Below are 20,939 nucleotides of genomic sequence, written 5' to 3'. Positions count from 1 at the left end.
GCACATATTGAAAGCAAAAATACAGTTATCGCTTTGTAGTTTAATCCCTAAAAATTGTATCAGATTAAATTTAATAAATCTGCAGGATGTGATAATTTTAATTGTCAGTCTCGTGTGACTCGGCTGCTGTTAGTATTGGCTAAAAAGAAATTAGCAACTGTAAGGGAATCTTGGCTTTTTTTTTTTTTTTTTGTAACAGTAATCAGATTATATCAAATCTATTAATTAGAGAACTAATAATAGACATTCAAATGAGTTGAAGTGCAGGCTGCAACAGAAATAAGGACTGGATGTCTGATGAGTCTGAGACGTCAGATATCCGAGTGTGTATACGGACCTCTGGAAAGTCTTTAAGAGGAAGAAAGAAGGCAAAATAGTGTTCAACATAGTTTTTTAACTCTCCATAGCGTAACTTGTCCTTTTAAGTCTCCAGTCCTATTATGCACAAAACTGCAACAAATGACTACTTATATCTTTGAAGGCCTTATTTGAAGCTTATTTTCGTCTTTCCACTGACAATGTCACAATAAAATTGTAAACACAATTATAAATAGAATAAAAGAAAGTTCAAATACTCATCTTGGATCGAGTCTATAAAATAGGAACTTCCATTTTTAACTTTTTTAATTTTTAACTTTTTTTCTCTATATATAATCCTGTTTAGTTGGCTGAAGGGAATTGTAAATCAAAATGACTAGTTATTGCAATGGGAACAAGGGATAGGTTGCATAAAAAAATAGAAAAGAAGAAAGAAAACCTCAAATACAATGTCAGATAAGTATCACAAAAATTCATTTGCACTAGTGAAGTATAAATCAGAAACAAGGACAAGTTTTTGAAAAGTTATTCTCTAAACTCATTTTCATTATGATATATGTAAAATGCAAATTTTTATGGTTTTGTGAATTGGTTTTGCTATGATTTATGTAAGTCAAACCATGTAAAACAGTGTTTGTGGGATATTACCTGAATACCAATATGCCTACTTCTTGTAAATGTTTATACCTGAAGATTTCAGAGTATCTGAGTTTTCCTACTGCTTATTTGAAAAAATATATTATTTTAAATTTTGGAAAAGATTGATTTCAGAGTAAGGGAGAAATTAAGGCAATAAGTTGAATTTGATTTTCTTTCCTTGGGATAGATTCTTTCTGGAGTCATAGCATTGTCTAACACAGCTGTGACAGGGAGGCAGTTTTGGGTTATTTAGGGTATGTCCTTTTTTTTTAACTTCTGTGGTCAAGCTGTATGAACCACTCATGTGGATGAGATGTAAATTTCCATGAAACCTGTGTACTTCCCCATCCTCATGCAGTGACCTCTTCACAGCAATGCAGAACCACTGAGGGTTTCTGGTTAGGTTTATTTTCACCTTTATATTGTTGCCTTGTTCCTTTGTAAATATTTTTTCAAGCAAACAGAAATGTTCATTAAATTCATAAAGTCAAAGATTTGAGGCCAGACTATTTTGACTCTTTATGTAATACAAGCCATAGAATACAACATTTTTATTTTCAAATTAAGTTTCTGAGTTCTTTCAGCTATTGCATATCTGTTGGAAAACTCTCACGTGGGGACTTGCAAACGTTTAATCTGAACCACCACATCCCAAGGGAAGTTGGTCTAATAAATTCAGTTGTTTTCACTAGTTTAAGAAATGTATTTTGTTTTCTGATTGTTTTGGTTTAGATTCTGCTAGCAGACCATCCCCTGCTGTTTTTCTGCTTCGGGAAGGAGTTGTCAATCACTTTTGTCCTTGTTCAAATTAGACTTAACCTTCTTTTCTATAGACAAAGTAGATTGAAGATCTTCAGTCTCCCACTATAAATCACACTTCTCTGAGTCAATAACATCTGTAGATCTGTCCTGGGTTTTAACTTTTCCTTTGAAGAGTGGACACAGGAACTGGATGGCAGTGTTGAAGGAGCTGCTTCCCTTATGCCCTTGGCTGAATTGATGCTGCATCTCTGAGGCTGCTTGGGATTTCCTGCTTACCCTTCTGCCGAGGGAATGAAGTCCTCGGGAGTGCTCAAGTCTCTCCCCGGCAGAATTAATATAATTCAGTAAAGATTGGCTAGAATGGTAACCACTGACATCCTTTCAATCTGAAGTTTTCTAACATGATTTAGAAATAATTCTTTATGTGTCATTATTTATTTTAAAATTATGATTTACTGGAAGCATCCTCCACAGCAACATGGCGGTTCTTCTGTGAGACTTTGAAAGCAGCCTATCTGAGTGTAAGAAAGCAGTGGCATTCACAGAGGGTGAGAGCTGCTCTCTGGGAACAAATATATGACTCACAGATATAGCAGGGGTAGGCACTGTGAGAAGGGGACCTCTGGCCTTCTACAGGAGAGAGGAGGAGGGGGAGGAGGAACTGGCATCCATATGGAAACAGGGAGATGGCACACAGAGAGAGCAGTTTTCAAAAGGTGGAATTTAACAGGTTTTATGAATAAGATCTTCCACGATGATGGGTGCTTGTCCTGGATAACGGCACGTTGTCTGAAATCTTGCACAGTGAGGATCGTGCTTGATTTCTGGGACAGAATTTAAAGTGATATGAATCTTTCTTTACCTCCATGCAGTACAGACATCCCCCTTACACAGTGACTGTTAAAGCTAGCTTGGGTTGTTTGTTTTTTTTTTTTTTGGTGTGCGGTTTTTGTTTTGTTTTGTTATTTGGGTTGGCTTTGTTGTTTGTTTGTTTTTTTTCTGGGGGAGAAAAAAGATGCTTTCCCCATTTTTCCAGAATGTAAGCCTGAAAAAGAAGTGATGTTTTCGCTGTTCATTTCGACTTTTCTAGATTGGTTTTGGTTTGCTGGTTTTGTTTTGTTTTTCTTCAGAACCAGGTTAAAAATATAAACGAAGTGACCGGCTTAAGGATAAGCTGCAGTTTGTGCTGGGTTTTTTCCCTTTCTATTCTTTAGTAATTGCTAAAAGAATTTGCCTCGATATTCCTATGGCACTCTTCGGTGTCCAGTTCTTTCATTTTCATAATCAACCTAGCTATCTCTCTTCACATCTCTTTAACACTTCACTAATTCCACTGCAAATTTCAGATGACTCCTTCTCCTTTAAGTAGCTTTTTGGTTTTTTACTCACTGCCTCTTCAAATTGTCCTCAGCATACAGCAAAGTTCAAGAAGTCCTGGTTCTTCACTTTTTTTCCTTCACCTCCTGTTGTGTTTATCCTCAATTAACAAGTATATGTTCATTCTAATTGTCCTCCTTTGGCTTCTGCACTTGAGAAAATATGGTAAAATTTCAGGGAAATATTTTTCTTGCTTGCAATTTATTGCTATAGTAATGGAGTCCTATTTAACCCTCCCCGCCTCTTGTACTAGAGATTTCATGGAATCATGTAATCACCTGGATTGGAAGAGACCCTTTAGATTGAGTCCAACTACGGCCTAACCCTGACTACCCACCTCTAGATCACATCCTGAAGCACAACATCTACAGGACTTCTATAATCCCTCCAGGGATGGTGACTCCACCACCTCTCTGGGCAGCCTGTTCCAATGCCTGACAATCCTTTCAGGAAAGAAACTCTTCCTGATATCTGACCTAAATCTCATCTGGTGCAATTTCAAGCCCTTCCCTCTTGCCCAATCGCTTGTCACCCAAACAGGTACTCATGGTTTTGTTAGGACCTTTCCTAGTTGGGGCTGGGAAAGAGTTCGTAGACACACATAGGTAAATCTCTCAGCATTGTAGGATCAATAAATTTACCTTTGATCACTTCAAATGGAAATGAGCAACTGTAAAATACTAAAGTATAAAATACTAAAGTATAAAATAAAGATGATATAAATCCATGTATGTATATATGATCACACTGTACTTGTATGAAATAAGACGGTGTGGGAGTTGCCACAAGAATTTGAGTATGCAAGTCAGAGATAAATGACCGTAAAGTTTTTTAAAACTAGAAGACTTGGTAACAGGGTAAGAAAGACAGCATAAATCAGGATACTATTATGATATAGACAGAAGCTGATATTTTTAATATTAGATTATTTCTATATATAAAATGAGGAGGGAAAAAAATGTACTGTATGACAGATTTCATCAGTGACTTCCTAACTCTCAAGAGCCTAACTTCCCGCTCTCTTTTCCTGGTGTTAAAGCAGATTTTGCTGGTCATTCATTCCACTCTTTTGAACAAAAGAGCTGTGTTCATACAAACACCCAAGACGTGTTTCCAGAGGAAAAAAAATTATTCTTTTTCATGCAGACAGTAAATAGTGTAATAGAGCCTTGGAGGTGGCTGGGATGTGAGGTTTCAAATACTGTCTCTAGATACACACAGTAGTGGTTCTGGGGACATGTCAAAAGAAATGAAGTGTGAAAACTGTATCTGCAACCTCTTGCCAGAAGGTTTTGAAATAAGGGTGTTTCCAGCAGTTTGTATGGTTGTCTCATTTCCTGAAATTTACAGCTATATTGTGTGCACTGCTGGAGAAGTCATTGTAGTTATATGTCAGGAGGTGCATCAAAATATATATTAAGGGTGAGAAGGAAGGAGGTGCAGGTGAAATCTGTTAATGTACTCAGTGACCAAAAGCAACCTCATGATAGAGAGAGGAATGACTATATGAATAAATGAAGAGATTTGAAGAAATACCTGAACTGGAATGAATCCTCATTTTATCAAAAATGAGGGATTGAGATGATAAAATAACACAGATGTCCAAGCTGAAGAAAATCGCTCAAGTGTTATTTTACCTTCCAGAGATTTTCATCTGGCCATCATTATGTGGTCTCTCAAAGATCTGGGTCACATTCTTCTGACAAGAAGTCTCTCACCTTGCACCCACAAAAAAGTTATTAATCATATTAACCAACGGTATTTCAGAGATGCAGAAGTGCTAGAACATATTATGAAGCATGAAAGCACTGTGATTATCAGGATGATTAAACGCAATCCTTAAAAAAAACCCTGAGAGGCATTAACTATACTCAGTGCACGAATGAGTTGGTAGAATGAGAAATGTTAGGTTTTATCTGGTCATTTTATGATTAATTGCACTACCTGGAAGTTATTTTAGAGCTATAAAAAGGCAGAGCTTGATGCGTGGTGTCCCAAGAATAAAAACTTGGGATTGATGGTACCCAGAATAAAAGATAAAGCTAAAAGCTCCGAATGCTAATCTGAAGTTGGGTCACAGGGTTCAAATAGACTTTCCCTACTTTTATACTAAAACAGTGAATGGTTAAGTTGTTCTCATGACCTCAGCAGATTTATTTTTTTCATCAGGAATTGGAATATGTAGAAGTAGTGAGAATTTACTAGTTACGTGTTTAATCTTTTATATTTTCTCTTCGCTGCATTGTAGCAAAGTAATCTTTACTTAAGGAGAGGATGTGGTTTTTTTTTATTCCACAAGAATAGAAAAATGAGAGAGTAGCCAGTAATTACATTGAAATGTTATCTTTGCCTGACTGATGCATTTTTGGATGTCTGGCAATAACAATACTACCCTATCCTTTCTGGTGTGACATTTTGTCCTCTTCCAAGCCATTGATTTATGTAAAGGAACTGAAATTAGCAGTGTCTGCTTCTGTGAACTACGTGCAGTTGTGCAGGTGTGCCAGCACCCACCAAAGATAGCAGTACCTGGATGTTGCTCTTCAGGCAGAGATGGTCTTCATAGTCTTTTCTAATGATACTTTTTTTTTTCCCCCAGCAACATTTAGAGTTGCTTAATTCCTTTCCAGTAAATTAGAAGACATTAGCTAAAAAGCATTAAGTTGATGGGGGGAATAGACCTCTTCATTCAAATGTTAACCTTAGGATATATTGGACTTCCTGACTGGCCTTCATATTAATGGCTGTAATCAGTAGATAACAACTTGTCAGATTTTAGGGGAGCTGCGCTGAAGCTTTGTCTCCATAAATCCCACAATTGAATTTCAATTTCATTTTCTTAGGGCATATAGCTGTCTTGTGTTGTTTGCTCATAAATATATACGTGTATAGTAGATGCTATAGTAAACCCCAATTTTATAAATATACAAGTAAAACCCACTAGCGTCATCAAAGTAAGCTGAGAACCTCGACTACTTCTTGAATGTGAATTTTTCTTTCCTTTGCCCAAGCCCTTGGGAATCTCTGAGTGTAGATCACAAAATAACTTTCTAGTTAGTTGTGTCTGGAATTTTTTTTAAACTCTGCTGCCAAACTGGGGATGGTTTTGACTAGTAAACAAAGGAGACTCTTCCTGCACTTGACTCTGTTTATTTAAGTAATGATATTTTAATTAAATTTGTGTGGGACACAATAATGGAGTCAGAATACTCTGTATCTAGCATTATGCTCCCATTTTCCCATTATCGTTTTTCTGTAGCACGTTTTTTTAATGAGGAGATGCTATTTTCCGAAGCCTGTAAATATTTCTCTTTGTTGTTGCTCTATAGAAATTTATTAAAGAGAAGAAGAAAAGCTATTGTTGCAGATGGCTGTTAATTTTCAAATGGAGTGCTTCAGAAAAACCTGGGTAATTGCTCTTGTGTCTGGGCATGTATGAAACAAATCATAGGCATGCTTTTCAAGAGCAAGTTTACTGTGCCTTCACAAAGGCTGCGTGTTCAGTCATGGGCACAAGCTGTTAAAATACCAGGGTTGTAGTTTGGAGAGGAGGGTTGCACGGGAATATTGGTTAAAAAGGTGTGAAGCGTTTTTCTTGGGTTTTATCACCGTTTTAAGAAAGAAGAGCTTTGGCATCTGGTAAGGTGGAAGTGCATCCTGTGCCCTTGAAGTGTTTATCTAGCTTCTTATCATAGGAATAAATCACAGTGTGTAGTAGCTATGCGAGCACTTATTCATATCTTGAGACATTTCGTACGTGGGAGGAGACTTGGCATTGAGTTTCCTCACACAAAGCTAAATATGCACTTGAACGTTTGTAGGACTAAGGCCTAAACCATCTCATTTTTCAGTCATTTATAATGTGTTACTTTTACAGTGTGATGAGTGGAGAATCTTGTGGTGCTAATCTTGGTACAGTATACCACCTCAATGTTACCGGTTGTCTTTTCAGTAATCATTACTCATTATTTTCCAAAAGCTAGGAGGTTTTACCTGATGGCAAAGTATAAGCATGTTGGTGTTTTTTGTTCTCTAGCTTCTTGTTGGTTTTTGTTTTTCCTCTGGGATCAGAGTTGTTATGTTAGAGAAGGAAGTGGTTGTATTTGCCATTGTACTAAAAGTAGTTGTCACAAAGCAAATGAATAATTGGCAATTGATTTTTTTTTTTGTTATTGCCATATTTCTACAACAGGGACTAATTGATGGTCATTATATGTGACATGAACCTAGTTTTTGTTTTCAATTCCTTCCTACTCCTGCTAAGAGATTTCTTATCTCGGTAGGGATCCTTCTTGTCTTGCTTTTAACAGAAAACACTGGAGGAGAGAGGAGTCTATAATTTATTTTTGGATCCTTTTGTATTTTTGTGCAGAGTTTTGTGGAGGTTGCATTGCAAATATGCGCTTTAAAAAAGTAGGAGAGAGAAAAAAGCTGGAGAGATAATTTTTCTATTTTTTTTAAATTCAGTGTCTATATGAAAATGAATTTTTGTGATTCAGACAGTTAACCAGGGAAATTAAACTTCAGATACTACACCCTCATTACAGCCTGATGGATGTCATTTAAATGAAATAAAGATTGGCCAGAGGGTCCTTCTGCTTGTTTTCAGAACTAAAAATATACACAATATTTGAGCTAAAAATATGCACACCATTGTCCTTACCTTGCCAGCAGGTGTCTGAATATTGGCTAAATAGTTCAGGATGGACTTGTCAGGGAAGGTGAGCTCTGTGCAGCTCAGTGCTCGGGCTCCACATGAGCTGATGTCCATATGGTGTGTGTGGTGACACACAGCCTTACCGACCATTTCAGCTTGGCGCTGACTCCGTCAGAGCGAGATACTATGGATGATAAGGCTCGAGACAACATCCGGATTCAGTGTCCATCTACCACCTTGTACTGAACACTCTGAAAAGCGAGCGATGGAATGGAACTGTGGCATCTGCCAAAACGACATCTAGATTTCTTGGTGTAGAGGATTGGAGATGGTACTAATTTACCATCAAAAAGGATGCGGTTGTCCAAAATCTGAGACGACATAGAAGCCTTACAGAAAATTCCTGTTTCCTCAATGAAGAGGACCCTATCCCTGGATTGTGTCAACATGAGTGCTAGCAGCTCTGACAGCCTTTCTTCTGCTTGTATGTCCAGGGCATCTGCTTTTTGCTTCAACCTGCAGAAATAGTCCAATGGGAGAAAGTTTCTTCAACAAAGAGTTGAATTATTATTTGCTGGCATGTAGTTAAGTAGGTACAACAGCAACTAGCTCCTGTAATGTGTATTTATAGTGTATACTTTATTATACTGTAAAGGTGTTTATAAAGTACGTTGAGATCCTTAGCTGAAAGGTGTTGTATAAATGCAAGCAATAATTATTGTTACACATATAAAAGAATAAGGTCTTCCTGCCAGTAGCCTTTCCTCAAGGGGGAATTTAATTTCTTTATCTGCGGTAATTTTATTGCAGTCTCTCCTGAGATCAGAATGTGCAGTATTTAAAGTTGATTTAAACAAGAAGAGAGACTCACTCTGCAATCCATTAAAACCAAAGGGATGTGCTGCTGCCTTTTCTTTGCTGGACGCTTGGCTATACACACATATGGAAAGAATCCCTTTGAAATTCTCAGGAGACTTCTTTCCCCTGAATGAGAAGTGACCCCCTTCTGCTTCTCTATTTAAGCCATTCCATTTGCACATTTGGTTTCTTTCAGGAACTACTTATTTAGTTTTGCTTATCCCTAGTTTAGGGTTACTGGTCTTTATTTATGAAGGCAGTACTTCGTGTGTCAAAGTACAATAACCAAGCTTGCAATACAGTAACAGCTTCTTAAAAGCACAGCTGTATTTGTATTAAAGCAGACAGGCTTACTGCCCCAGCAATTGAAACGGATGTTTTTAATTCAGACATTAATCTAAAAGAATACTGCTTCCTGTAGGTGCATCTCAGCCTGCCCCCAAAGGAAAAAAAAATACATGTTTCTGTATCAGTTGATGGGTGTTTAGAATTGCTTGCTCTCAGTTGTAGCAAAATTAAGCTTAGTATAATTAAATGCAATAGTTAAAATTCATGTAAGTGAAATAAATTGAGGATAAATGTTTAAATTTAGCATATATGCCAGCAAATGCATGCTCTCTGTCAATACAGCTATTTTTGTCTCATAGGAAGGTACAGCAATAACATGACATAGTGTCTTTAAAGTATTATGTTATCAGCAGTAGTGAGATGAGAAGCTGTTATAGCTTGTTTGAGTGGTTTACCATTGGGCAAGCAATTAATGCACTTGGAAGAATTAAATGGATGGCTTGAATGGAAACACCAGTTCTTCAGTGAAGTCCCTTTTTACATCAGTGGTAGCATATGTCCACATTCTTTCCAACAGTAATGAATATCCTGAGGTGGTTTCCCATGTGCTTTTGAATGCTAAGTGTTAAATCCAGCAGGAGGGACCTGCAGTTGACCTTTCATGCTAAATGTGAAAGGGCTGTTGTAGCCTTGAAAAGGCTTTTGTGCTTCTGGGCCTCCTGGGAAGACCAAGCTACCTTCAGACTGGATCAGCGTTTTCAGGTATGAAGCAATAATTGTGCAGAGTAACTTTTTAATATCTTTAATAGTGATGTCTGCCTTCTATGATAGGTCAAATCTGAAAACATCTGTTTGTGCATGCAGCACATCTGGCTTTATGCTGCATTCTGTCCCTTTCCCATCTGGTCAGGAGTGAAAATGACCAATGCCTAGGATTTGTCTCCATTCAAAATCCTTTTCATATTTAAAAGCCCAATAACAATATTGATGCAGGCAGTATAACTGCTCAATCAGAAAAAAAAAACCAACCCTGCAGCCGTTATACAGGCTTCAGCCTTTGATATCATGGGGGTTCTGAGTAGACCTTTGCTTCTGAATAATCCTGATGCTTGTATCAAAACACATGTGGTGAGATTTCCAGTTTCTACTGCGAGGTGGTCAAATGTCAGCCTGTGATCTAGATTTAAATGGCAAATCAATGTTCCCTGCATTTTTCAAAGATTACGCTTTTGATAGACTGCTTTATTTTTTCCAGAAATCTCTGATTTCTTGCTTTTCCTCTCATCTCTTTGAGAAACAGCTCTGCAGCTTCTAGGTCTGAATGGAATTATGTAGTGCCTGGTTGGTGAGGCACGTTGCTGTGTGTTTGATCGATATTAGTGGACTGTACAGGAGAGAGTGGAGTAAAAAGGGAAAATGAAAGTCCAGTGGGATCCTGAAAATTCCCAAGTGAAAATGTTGGTCTGGATACTCATCTTTTGTGTGGGTTTAAATGGCAACTGTGCTGTTCTGTGGAGGATAAAGGGCTACAGTGGGAAATATTAGAGGGAAATGCTGTTCCATGATCACTCCTGTTTTACTCTCTGGCTATCATGGACATCGCAAAACTTCTCACCTGGTACAGCTATTCTTATATGTGTTGAATAATTGAAAAAATAGAATTTAATTAATGGAATAATGAAAAAAATAGAATTGAATTAATGGATTTATTGCACTTGCCGTTAATGTACTTGCTATAATATCTATTACCTCTTGCTATAATATCTATTACCTAGTTACTGAATTCATTCCTTTAAAAAAAAAATAAAATGGGGATATAAGTGCGGATGTATTACTTTGAGCCCTGATGCACCTTTTATGTGAAACTTTCTTAGGAATGAGGTGACCAAATCACAGACATTGTTTTGAAATTTTAGTTCTAATGTTGGTAGAAAAATTATCTACCCTACAATTATCTTAGAACTGATTGTGGAAATATGCAGTCAGTGACATGAGGAAATGTGATGGGTGGGGAGAGATGTTACATGCTTGGAGAGAGATTGTAAGGCCAGAAAAAAGAAAACAGAAGCAGAAAACCTACCTTATTAATATCATTTCACATTGTCTTTGGGATCTTACAGATGTTTACATTCAAATACTAATGGCAGTTCTATTGTAACAGGCTTTGTTCTAATCACTATTTGAACAGTTAAAATCATATTGTGATTATTTAATGTTGAAAATTTCAGTGCTTGCTCAAAGTCTAATTCTTAGATGATTTGGCCAATATAATTCCCTTTTGGAAGCATAAATAGTAATCCTCCCTCTATTCTTTGAAGAAAGCATTTTTTTTATTTAACGATAGGAGAACAAGAGCTACTTCTGACATACATCCGCTTTCAGTTTTCTAAAATACTAGAGTATATTCAGATCCTTCAAGTAGGTTGTTATCTGTTGCAAGGACCCAAAGATGGTATTCAAAATCATTCATTTGGAAAGCTGGCAGTGCAGCAGGAGTCTAATCATTAGGAAATGAGTTTCTGTTTCTTACACCAGTGCTGTTGTCCCTTATTTCTTCTGTAAGCGATCCACAGCTGCAAACACGAGTAACAAGAGGCATTGTAAAATAAAATGAATGAAACCCATGAAACTGAAGTGGTTTAGGAATCCTGTTACAGAATGCTTATAGGTTATCTTCCTAATCAATGAATCTTAGAATGTATTTTACTCTGCCTGAAGAAATGAAATAATAAGTGGCAAGTATGCCGTTCCAATTTCCAGCCAAGAAATACAAACCTACAATAGAGTATCTTTGTATTAAAGAGAAGAAATTGTCTTTTCTGTTTAACGCTTAAGTATAAAGAAAAATACTTTAATAATGTTTCTAAAATGTTGGGAAAGGTGACTATATTTTTTTAAAAGTGTATAAATACTAAAATAATGTAACTATCCAAGTTCTTCTCACTACTTTCAATAGATCCCCAAAAGAACACTCAAATAAAACTAACACTTGTCTACAATCAGCAAATGAGAAAACTCAAAAGCTCAGCATTTCTTGCCTGATGTCATTATTTTTCACACTTAGTTACTTTCCCTCTTACAAATGTAAAAGTGAAAGGATTGGTATGGGTAAACAGAGCTTGGTGATGGGTGAGAAATTATTTCTTGATGCTTCTTTAGTGTTGCCTTCAGCTCCAGCTTGGAAATCCAGTTTACTTCCAGCTGTTTTCTACCCGAAGTAATATGTTCTCTTGTCATGTGCTCGCCTCTATTTCTGTCAAGTGGGGTTAGGAACTGGTGTTGAACAGACAAGTGCACTGCTCTCTACCTCCTGGAAATTCTTTTCCACAATGAGCCATCCTTAAAGGCCAGCTGTGCCCAACCACACAGCTGTTTCACACAAAAATAATAGCTTAAAGCTAGTTGTGTCAAGGCCAAGAATCAGATCCTGTCACTTTATGAAAAATAATACTATGGTAGACCCTTCAAACATTTTTTTTAATAAAAATGTAAAGGAGATTATAGATAATGCAATAAAAATGAAGTACTTTGTAGATGACAATAAGCTTTTAAGGTAGCTGACGTCACATTTATTTCTATTCTTTTATGTCAGTGCTCCAGTCACTCAGCACAGTGACCAACCTAACTTTCAGCATGAAACGATACGTTCCATTATTCCTTTTAGTACAACAAAGCCCTTTATGGCAAGCATTAGATTTGAAGTCACAGTGACAGAACTCGTATCTTAGCAGTGCATCAAGGCTTTTCTTATCTCCTTGTAATAGTTATCCCTGAAATTGTCTTGTTCTTCTCTTGTCAGACCAGAACATATGGTGTATCTGTCAGAGGTAGGAAGAAGGCTCTCAGCCACAGATTCTCTCTCCAGCCACATGTAACAGAAGAGGCACAAAGTTCATAAGAAATTTGTTTTGCTTATGAAGCTCTAGTGAGCTACTTCTAATTCCAACCTGCTAATTCCACATGATTGTGCTTGAAACTGGAGTATTGCAAGCATATCTGATTTTTATAAGGTCAGTTTTATGAGAAATGCTCACCTGAGTGCATTTTGTGCAGAGCCGTTTGCCTTCTGGAATGCAGATGTTGTGCCACCTTCAAGAAGCTGATGCTCTCGAAAGGAGAAATTTTCAAATATTGCCTCCGTGTGTTCACCATGCACAAATCAGGCGGGCAATTAAATAATTAAAATAGCACTGTATGATTTTTATGGTTGAATGTAAGTTCACCCTGAGCAGAAGTAACTAATTGGAAAACCGAAGGCAGAGAGAGCTGTAGGTTGTGTTGTGGTTGCAGTACTTATGAAGTAGGAAATAAATGGCCACAAGGAATTTTTTTATTTGTAATAGTTCAGGATATCTCTCTAATGTTGGGACCTGAACTTTTTGCACTGTTAAGACTGCAGGAGGTAGAAGCACACATATTTTAACAGGCAAAAGTGTTTACAGAATCCTTTATTTTTATTAAACTCTATGTGAATTTTATAAGAGTCCTTTTAGTCTTGAAGGAAATGAAGGATTAATTGTGCTAAACTATGAGAAGTGGAAAGAAATTCAGAGCTGTTTCTGTGAATATTTTTGTTTGAGCTGCCATGGAGAAAGTTTAGTTTTTCTTTTATGTTTCGTGGATTTGTGCTCTTCTAAATGGAGGGGAAAAAAATGAGAGCATCAAATTCACTTTCTTATGTGATATGTCAGATAAGATAAAACTGAGCCTAATTCATTCTGATTTCTAAACAGATGCTCCTGCATATGTGCGTGTGTTTGTGTATTTATGTACTGATACATTTTAAGAAATGATTGCCCTCTTGCTAATGATTGCAAATAATTAGTTGTGAGTAAAGATGCCATTATGTAGGCACCTCAAATAGTTAGTCACCTCTGAAAACACCACTCTTCTGTTCCCACTTCCACCTCTAAATTCCCACCAAGCCTTCTCCTCCTCTTTAGTGTCATCTACCAACAGGCATGTCAGCATTCAGGAAGATACAGTCATGCAGTTCTTTCTAATTGCCAACACTGAATAAATTGCCATTCACTTATATCTGTGAAAAACTGACAGATTGTGCTTGTACATTTGAGCTTGGACAGTCTCTTCCATCTCAAATTTTGCTTTGTTCTCCAGCTGGAAAAAGTCGTAATCCTTTCCATTTTACTAACTGCAGAATAGTCTGAAAAAAATTGTAAGGGAATACAGAAGTGCTCTTCCAAGTCCAAATAGCCTTACCATGTGCATAAAGTATTTTGTACTGGTCCATAGCAATATTTCTAACCAGTAGTTTAGCAGGTCAGCTGAAAACATAAGGGAAAAAAAAAACCCCTAGAGCAATATCAGCACATTTAATCTTTTGTAAACAGCTTTCCTTTGTGCAGCGATAACTTTAGACACTTGCACAAGAAGACGAAGTCATTACTAACCTATAAAAAAAAGGGAAGAAGGGGAATTTCTTACGGCTTGTCAAGCACCGTGGTAATTTTGAAGGACTAAACATCGTTAAAAGAAAAATCTTTGTTTCTCACGTATCACAGATCCATAAAGTGAGCACAGACACAGTAGTGTATGCTAGTTTCCTGAATTTAAATTACCACCATCCAAACTTAGCTTGACAACCTGAATAAAATACTTTAACCTGTAAACAATGGCTGCTTGCCACTGTCATTATTTCAGCACACCTGCATATATTTAGCAGTTATACTAGTGCTAAAGCCTTCTGGCATTTTCCAGTAGCATAACAGTAAAACTCTTCTTTTCCTTGGTGAGTTTAGATGGTAAGCAAGTCTAGCAGGTACTTGATAGTGTGACAAAACTGCTATAGACTTGCCGCAGTTCACCTTTCCTGATGCTGGATATGGCTGGAGTGATGATCCTATCAGCTAAACCAGAGTTAGAAAGACAGGAATGAACTTGCTGTGGTTGGTTCAGGTTAATTTCTGTTAATTAAGAGGTTAATTTCTGTTCCTTTCTGATGTTTGTCTGTAATTCAGCTGTTTTCAGACCGCTGAAGTAGTTACATCAATGAGCGTTCCCATGTATGGACACAAGCGTGAAGCCACCCAAAGTAACTTCCAGTACTTCTCTTTTGGACCCAATGTTTGCTAGTTACCCTGTTAGCCATAATATTTTTGCACTTGTACATGAGTTAAATTCTTGAACTGTTGTATCCTCCCAAGGTGTCATTTGTATTAGGTTTCATCCAACGTTTTTTTTTAGGGGGAGCAAAAAAGAAGTTCATATGTATGTTCTGAGCCCATGAAACAGCAAAACTGGTGGTGGTTTGAGAGCCCACGCAAATGGGGCAGCAAGACATGGTACTGATTCGAGTCAGACTGGTCTTCAGTCAGCTTCTGTGTTAGTAATAGTTAGAATTCAGCAGAAGATAGCTGCTTCCAGGATTGAAAATTAAAACTAAACCCAAATCATCCAACCCCCTTCCTCAAAAACTCCCCAAACCAAACCACCAGCTGTTACAATCTGGTTTACAGAGCTTATTAGAATTATAGTGAGGTTTTCTGAAGCGTGGATTTTATTATGGCCTCTACAACACAAATGGACTCTATCTTACACCATTCACCTTCACCCAGGAGCTTAACTTTGATGATAAAAGTGTGAGAAATTGATGTGAGAAAAGAGGGTTAAATACTTATTTAAGAGAAGTTATACATGTTTCCCATAAAATTAAAGGACTCCTAATGACATGGTACAGCTGTGACCAGGTCACTGTTAATTTTGAAAGCAACCTGGTTCAATATTAGCTTTGACCTTTTTCTTGCTCTGAATTTCACTACCAAAAAAAAAAAATAAAAATCAGACATTTACTATTGAAAAATGATGAGAGTCATGAAGATGGAGTACAGTTTGAACCAGCAGATTTCAGCATGAGAATGAGAAAAAATGTATGTTCTTCCATGTTAACGTCCTAACAAATGTGGTTAGGAAAATAGATATTTTTCAGTCAGCCTGCAGCTGAAGGACATTGCGCAAAGGAAGACTTTTTGAAGGGGTTTCTCTGCATGATTTCCCATGCTGACAGCCAATTATTTTTTTTTACACTGTAATGCATGATAATAGTTTGGGCCTTTGTGCACTCTTTCTTCATAGGCTCAGAGGTAAACTGCAAACCTCTGGTTAGGTAGGTTACTTATATGAGGAGAAAAGGGCAAAATATATCTCAAAAGGAGGGCTCTGTGAATTCTGGACATTGTAAAAAAGCAGGTGTGATCTCAGGTTGAGGCAAGGAAAGAAGTTAGGGATGGTTTGTCCCCTTTTTTATCTGTTCCTGGGTTTATGTGTTTAAATTGTGATATTGTTGGGGTGGGTCTGTTGTTCAGTTGTGCAATGTTAAGCCTTGTGGCCTTGATCTTCTGGGGAGATATCTACAGCCAATCAAATACATGAACTGGCTCTTCTTAAAAGTCATTCAGAGAACTCTGGGAAAATCGTTGGGTAATTGTTGGAGTTTCCCTGTCGGCATTGGCTAGGAAAGGGAACTGTGGAAGATGGCTGTGTGGAATACAATTCTGACAGCACTGCAGGAAAAAAACAGTCTTTTTCCACCTAATTAGTGATGCTTGCCTAATTAGTGAAGGTTGATGCAGTGGGTTTTTTCTTTTTTTTTTTTTTTTTTTTCATCTGTGTTACAGATATACGCGGACTGCAGGGATTTCTCGATCAGGCCTCAAGACTGGGACTTGATGTATCATTACAAAAAGTGGACAGGAACATCAGCAGAGTCTTTGCCAACCTTTTCACTACCATGAAAACAGAAGAGCTGAACCGCTATCGGGACACATTGCGAAGGGCTATCTTACTCCTAAGCCCCCGGGGAGCCCAGACTTTTATTAATGAGGTCAGTGCACAGTTGTTTTTATTTTCAACGTTTCAGAAATGTATGTGGTGACTTTTGTGATACCTTGCAGCGTTTTCCAAAGTGGTAGATTTTGATAATGCTGGTTGGTAAATGTCATATAAGACTGTCAGGCTCTAGTGTTAGAGGATTGAAATACCAGAAACTCCATGTAACGCATACTTTGTGGCTAATGCAAATGGGGCAGTGGGGACCAAATGGGCACTTACAACACAACATATGGCTCTATGGGGCAGTTCTTCAATACTTTAATTCTGGTTGTCCACCGTAACACAATATTTTTAACCTCTTTCAACAAATGACCAAAAAATTTACTACAGTCTATAGGAAATGAAACATAATGTGCCTGAGTCATCCATACTGTGGAAATCTCCAAATTCATCTTAAAAGGACATGTTATTGATGTTTGAAAGCTGAATCACCGAGTTTTTTATCAAGTATGAAGTAGGAATTACATGTTCATCTTTTTTTTCTTAATGGTTTCTTGAAATCAATGAGGCTAATTAGGACAGGAAGGTAGCTGTTGGGCGAACTTGCAATTAATGTGCTGTGGGCTAATTTTTGGCATTAATTAGTTTTATCCAGCTTTTTAATACTAAATAATTTATTATTTTACAGTCCTTTATATGTCAGATTTGAGAGTGAGAGTTGGATCCTCTGTATAAATGTATGTGCATTCATTACCCAAGAATTTGGGAATGAAGTAAGGTTTTAACATTCTTTTTTTAACTAACCAGGGATAAGATTGAACCAATACATTAAAATGTGGGAAACACCTGTTTCCAATTATCAATTTTGCTGTATTAAAGCATGCTAAATTTTAAAAAAAGTCAAATTAGCTCACTGTTTTTTTCTCATAGCAGCATAAATAGATTATCCATATTTATGCTCATTGGTGATTTTAACATGAATAGGGTAAATTTTATCATAAATACATTAGACTAATGGGTAACCTGAGAAAGAGTAAGCACAGGGACAAATTCTACTCGTGGTTGTGCACACACAGGGATTTTCAGTAGAGGAATGAGGGAGTATTTGCCCTCAAAGTGTAGCAAGATATATGCAGCTCAGTCAGTGCTTTTATTTGCTTCTTAGTAGGCCTCCAGCAAAAATAACACATTGGTTAGTTCTTCACTGAGTCCAAACCGAGTATCCAAACCAGGTACTGAATAGAAACCAACATACATGTTTTATTCGGACCCACGCAGGGAAGAATGTCTGGTCCCCTTCAGTACACGAGGCTCCAGGAACGTTCGTAAGAGTTGCGTGCATACACTGTCAGGACCCTGCAGGTCTCTTGAGTGTAGGGGCTAATGTATTAAACTGTTTTACTACTCCTTTTAACCTTAAAACGGTGTGTATTATAGGCATTAAGGCTAATGATCTTGATATATTTCCAGATCCCTGCAGGAGTTCAACTGTGGGCAGAAATGAAAAGTAATTTATTTGGCACTCTTCCTGTATTGAATCTTGATTGATTCAGAAAAGCTTTCTAAAAGAAAATTTAAATCTTGGAAAGGAATTCTCAAAAGGGTTGAGGTTCACATTGTAGGGAAGAATCCTTTGCTGGGCTTATGTTTTGTGGAGACTTAAGATAACTTCAAGTGCCATTGTTTATCTACAGCACAAGTTCAGGCAGTCTAGAACAACCACTTTATGCTTAAATGAAATAAATATTCTTATATAATTTTCAACATGAGTACAAAGTACCTTTGATGGGTTTATGTATTTCCAAAGTTAGTAAATATTTCATGGTATAGGTACTATACGGACCTATATTGACTAGTATAGTAGTTTGAGATTTTGAAACAATTTCCCTTTTCAGTTTTTTATGGGGAAAAAAAATCTATGTGTCTGAAACACAAAAACCCCTAAGTAGTAACCTGAGAAAAAAATTCAGACTTTAATTTAAAATTTTCAATATATTGATTTTAATTTTCTCTATTTTAGCTCAAATTAAACATGAGAATTAAAGAACAAAGAGAAGAAATTGGATTTAAAGCTTTTTTTGGATAAATTTCTGGAAATGGAAAAACCCATACGAAAAAGATATGCTTTGTTAGGATTTTCAGTTTTTCTGATTTGATATTTTGTAGTAGGGGGAAAATGTCAGAAAAAATTCAACTAGACTTTATTAAAATCTATTGACTAATAACATATCTTCATAAAAACTGGGGTTTGCACACAAACCTTTCTGTGGAATCCAAAACAAAAATAAGAGACTTTCTTGGAGAGCATCTGTATTATAAACCCTGAAACGAACAGTTTAACAAATGTTTCTTAGCACAAATCATAAACATCAGCCATTGGAAGCTGGTACAAGATTTATTTTGCCTGTTTGATACTGCAAGTGCCTATTTTTCCTGCTAAAAATATGGATCCTGATTTCAGACTTGCTTTTCACCTCTTGGGTAGGCTAGAGAAATCCCATCTGACTTTGGATGCACAGTTAGGTGACTCTGACATCTCATACATGAAAAAAATTTAAAATCCCAGAACAACTACATTTTAGGCTTATTTCTTTAATTTTTGTTTAGGTATCATTTTATTGGCTTAGTGTCCTTAGTGCTTTATTCTGTCATGTGTCACACATACTGCAGCAGAAATTGCAGACATTTTCATAACTTTTCAAGGTTTATTAGTGTGCTACAAAACTGCTTTGTCTGTAAAAATAGAGAGAAGAGAAAAAAACACAAACCCTTTCAATGGTATGGGAATAAACAAAGAATGATCTTTTATTTAGAAAATAGGAGGCAAATGCATTTATAATATTTTAGCTCCCCCAGGTTTTCCATTGAAAGGTCACTTGGGGATTAAACCAAGCCTAATCTAAAGAAAGTATGTCCGTCCTTAATCATTTTGAGAAAAATGTTCCCTTCTCCACCTGCAAAAATCCTTGATGTGTTTGGCCTAGTGCCATTGTTCAGTTTATACCAATCTCAGCTGTTATGCATGTAACAACAAAACCAATTTTTTGTTTTGAAGACTCTGTGATGTCCTTGTAAGAAAATGTCGCTGTTCTGTGAGTCTCCTGGTCCCAGGGTCTGAGACTCAACAGGCTCTCTCTTTGTGACAGCTAGATTTCACTTGCCTCTTCTGCTTACCAATGGATAATTTGTTGTTGTTGTTGTTGCAAGTGGAGATCCAGTTGTATGGATTTATCATTTAGCACTCTGTGCTACCTACCGACATGAATACATGGAAAACAGCTCGAAGAGAAGTGACAAAAATTATGAAAGGGTAGGAGAGCATGACCTATGAAGACAGGTCTCAGGAGCACCCTATATATGGCCTGCCGAAGGGAATGTAATTGGCAAGTGCTTGAGAAGAAACATGAGAGGAGGGGGAGGAGGAATTATTCAAGGTGATGATGGGTGGTCTAACAGGAAGCAATGACCTGAAGCTAAACAGGGAACAGTTCCTAACAGGGAGGTCAGTTGGACAATGTGAGCACTTGGTGAGAGGTCAGTGAGGTATTGTTCTTCAGGGTGTTCAAGAGTTCATAAGATAAAACACTTGGGTAACTTTGTCTAGTAGTCTTTCCTGAACAGGTTTGAAGGATGTTTTAGAAAACGCAGGGGTCCTTCTGAAGACATCTCATGAAACATTTGTGACATGAATAAATTCAGACTTTGTACATTTCATATATAACATACTTGAAGAGGAGGAAGAGATCTTGTAGTTAGTGTCTCTCAAGTTTCCTGTTGTAAGGCTGTGGAGGGTTTGGGGTTTTTTTTCTTCTTCACAGAACACATACAGTTTGTTTGGGATATGTATTTTAAAGAGATTTTTCTTTAAGACTGTAGGTGACACCAGTTGCTTTATAGAATTCAGTTATTCTACTTTCCAGTATTATTACCTTTACTTTCAAATACTGGTAAAATTGAGGCTGTAACACAGTAGCATGTGGTTATTGACTTGAAAAAGAGAGGGAATCTTTGGCTTTACAAAAACCTTCATCTCATTGTGACTTGTTTTTCGGCAGCTTCACTGAAGTGCAAAATATTTCTGTTTAGGTCCATCTTTGAAAATGATATCATTACTTGTGAGTCTGTCTTGCCTGTAAGCCAGTAAGCTTACTGCAACAGGGTTTCTAGCATTATATGCATATCACTGCAGCACACCAGCTGAAAGCAGAACTCTTTGCATGCCTGGTATAGTAAACAAGTTTAAAAAAGAAAA

The 20,939-nt window shown here is 37.1% G+C and overlaps 1 protein-coding gene across 1 annotated transcript in view; it reads left to right on the top strand.

The window, feature by feature from the left end:
- The window catches only part of GRID1 (glutamate ionotropic receptor delta type subunit 1), a gene marked incomplete at both ends in the record, with an annotated part of 542,891 nt that overhangs the window by 285,541 nt on the left and 236,411 nt on the right, over positions 1 to 20,939 (top strand). Inside the window, one exon of the mRNA XM_084264405.1 lies at positions 16,534 to 16,739. Coding sequence (XP_084120531.1) covers positions 16,534 to 16,739 — 206 coding nt within the window. The remainder of the gene's footprint in view (positions 1 to 16,533; positions 16,740 to 20,939) is intronic.

This window comes from Gallinula chloropus, assembly GCF_964237585.1.
Source record: "Gallinula chloropus genome assembly, chromosome: 5".
NCBI classification, from domain to species: Eukaryota; Metazoa; Chordata; class Aves; order Gruiformes; family Rallidae; genus Gallinula; species Gallinula chloropus.
The sequence above is the reverse complement of the archived record's forward strand: the minus strand, read 5'-3'. Positions and strand labels throughout refer to the sequence as shown.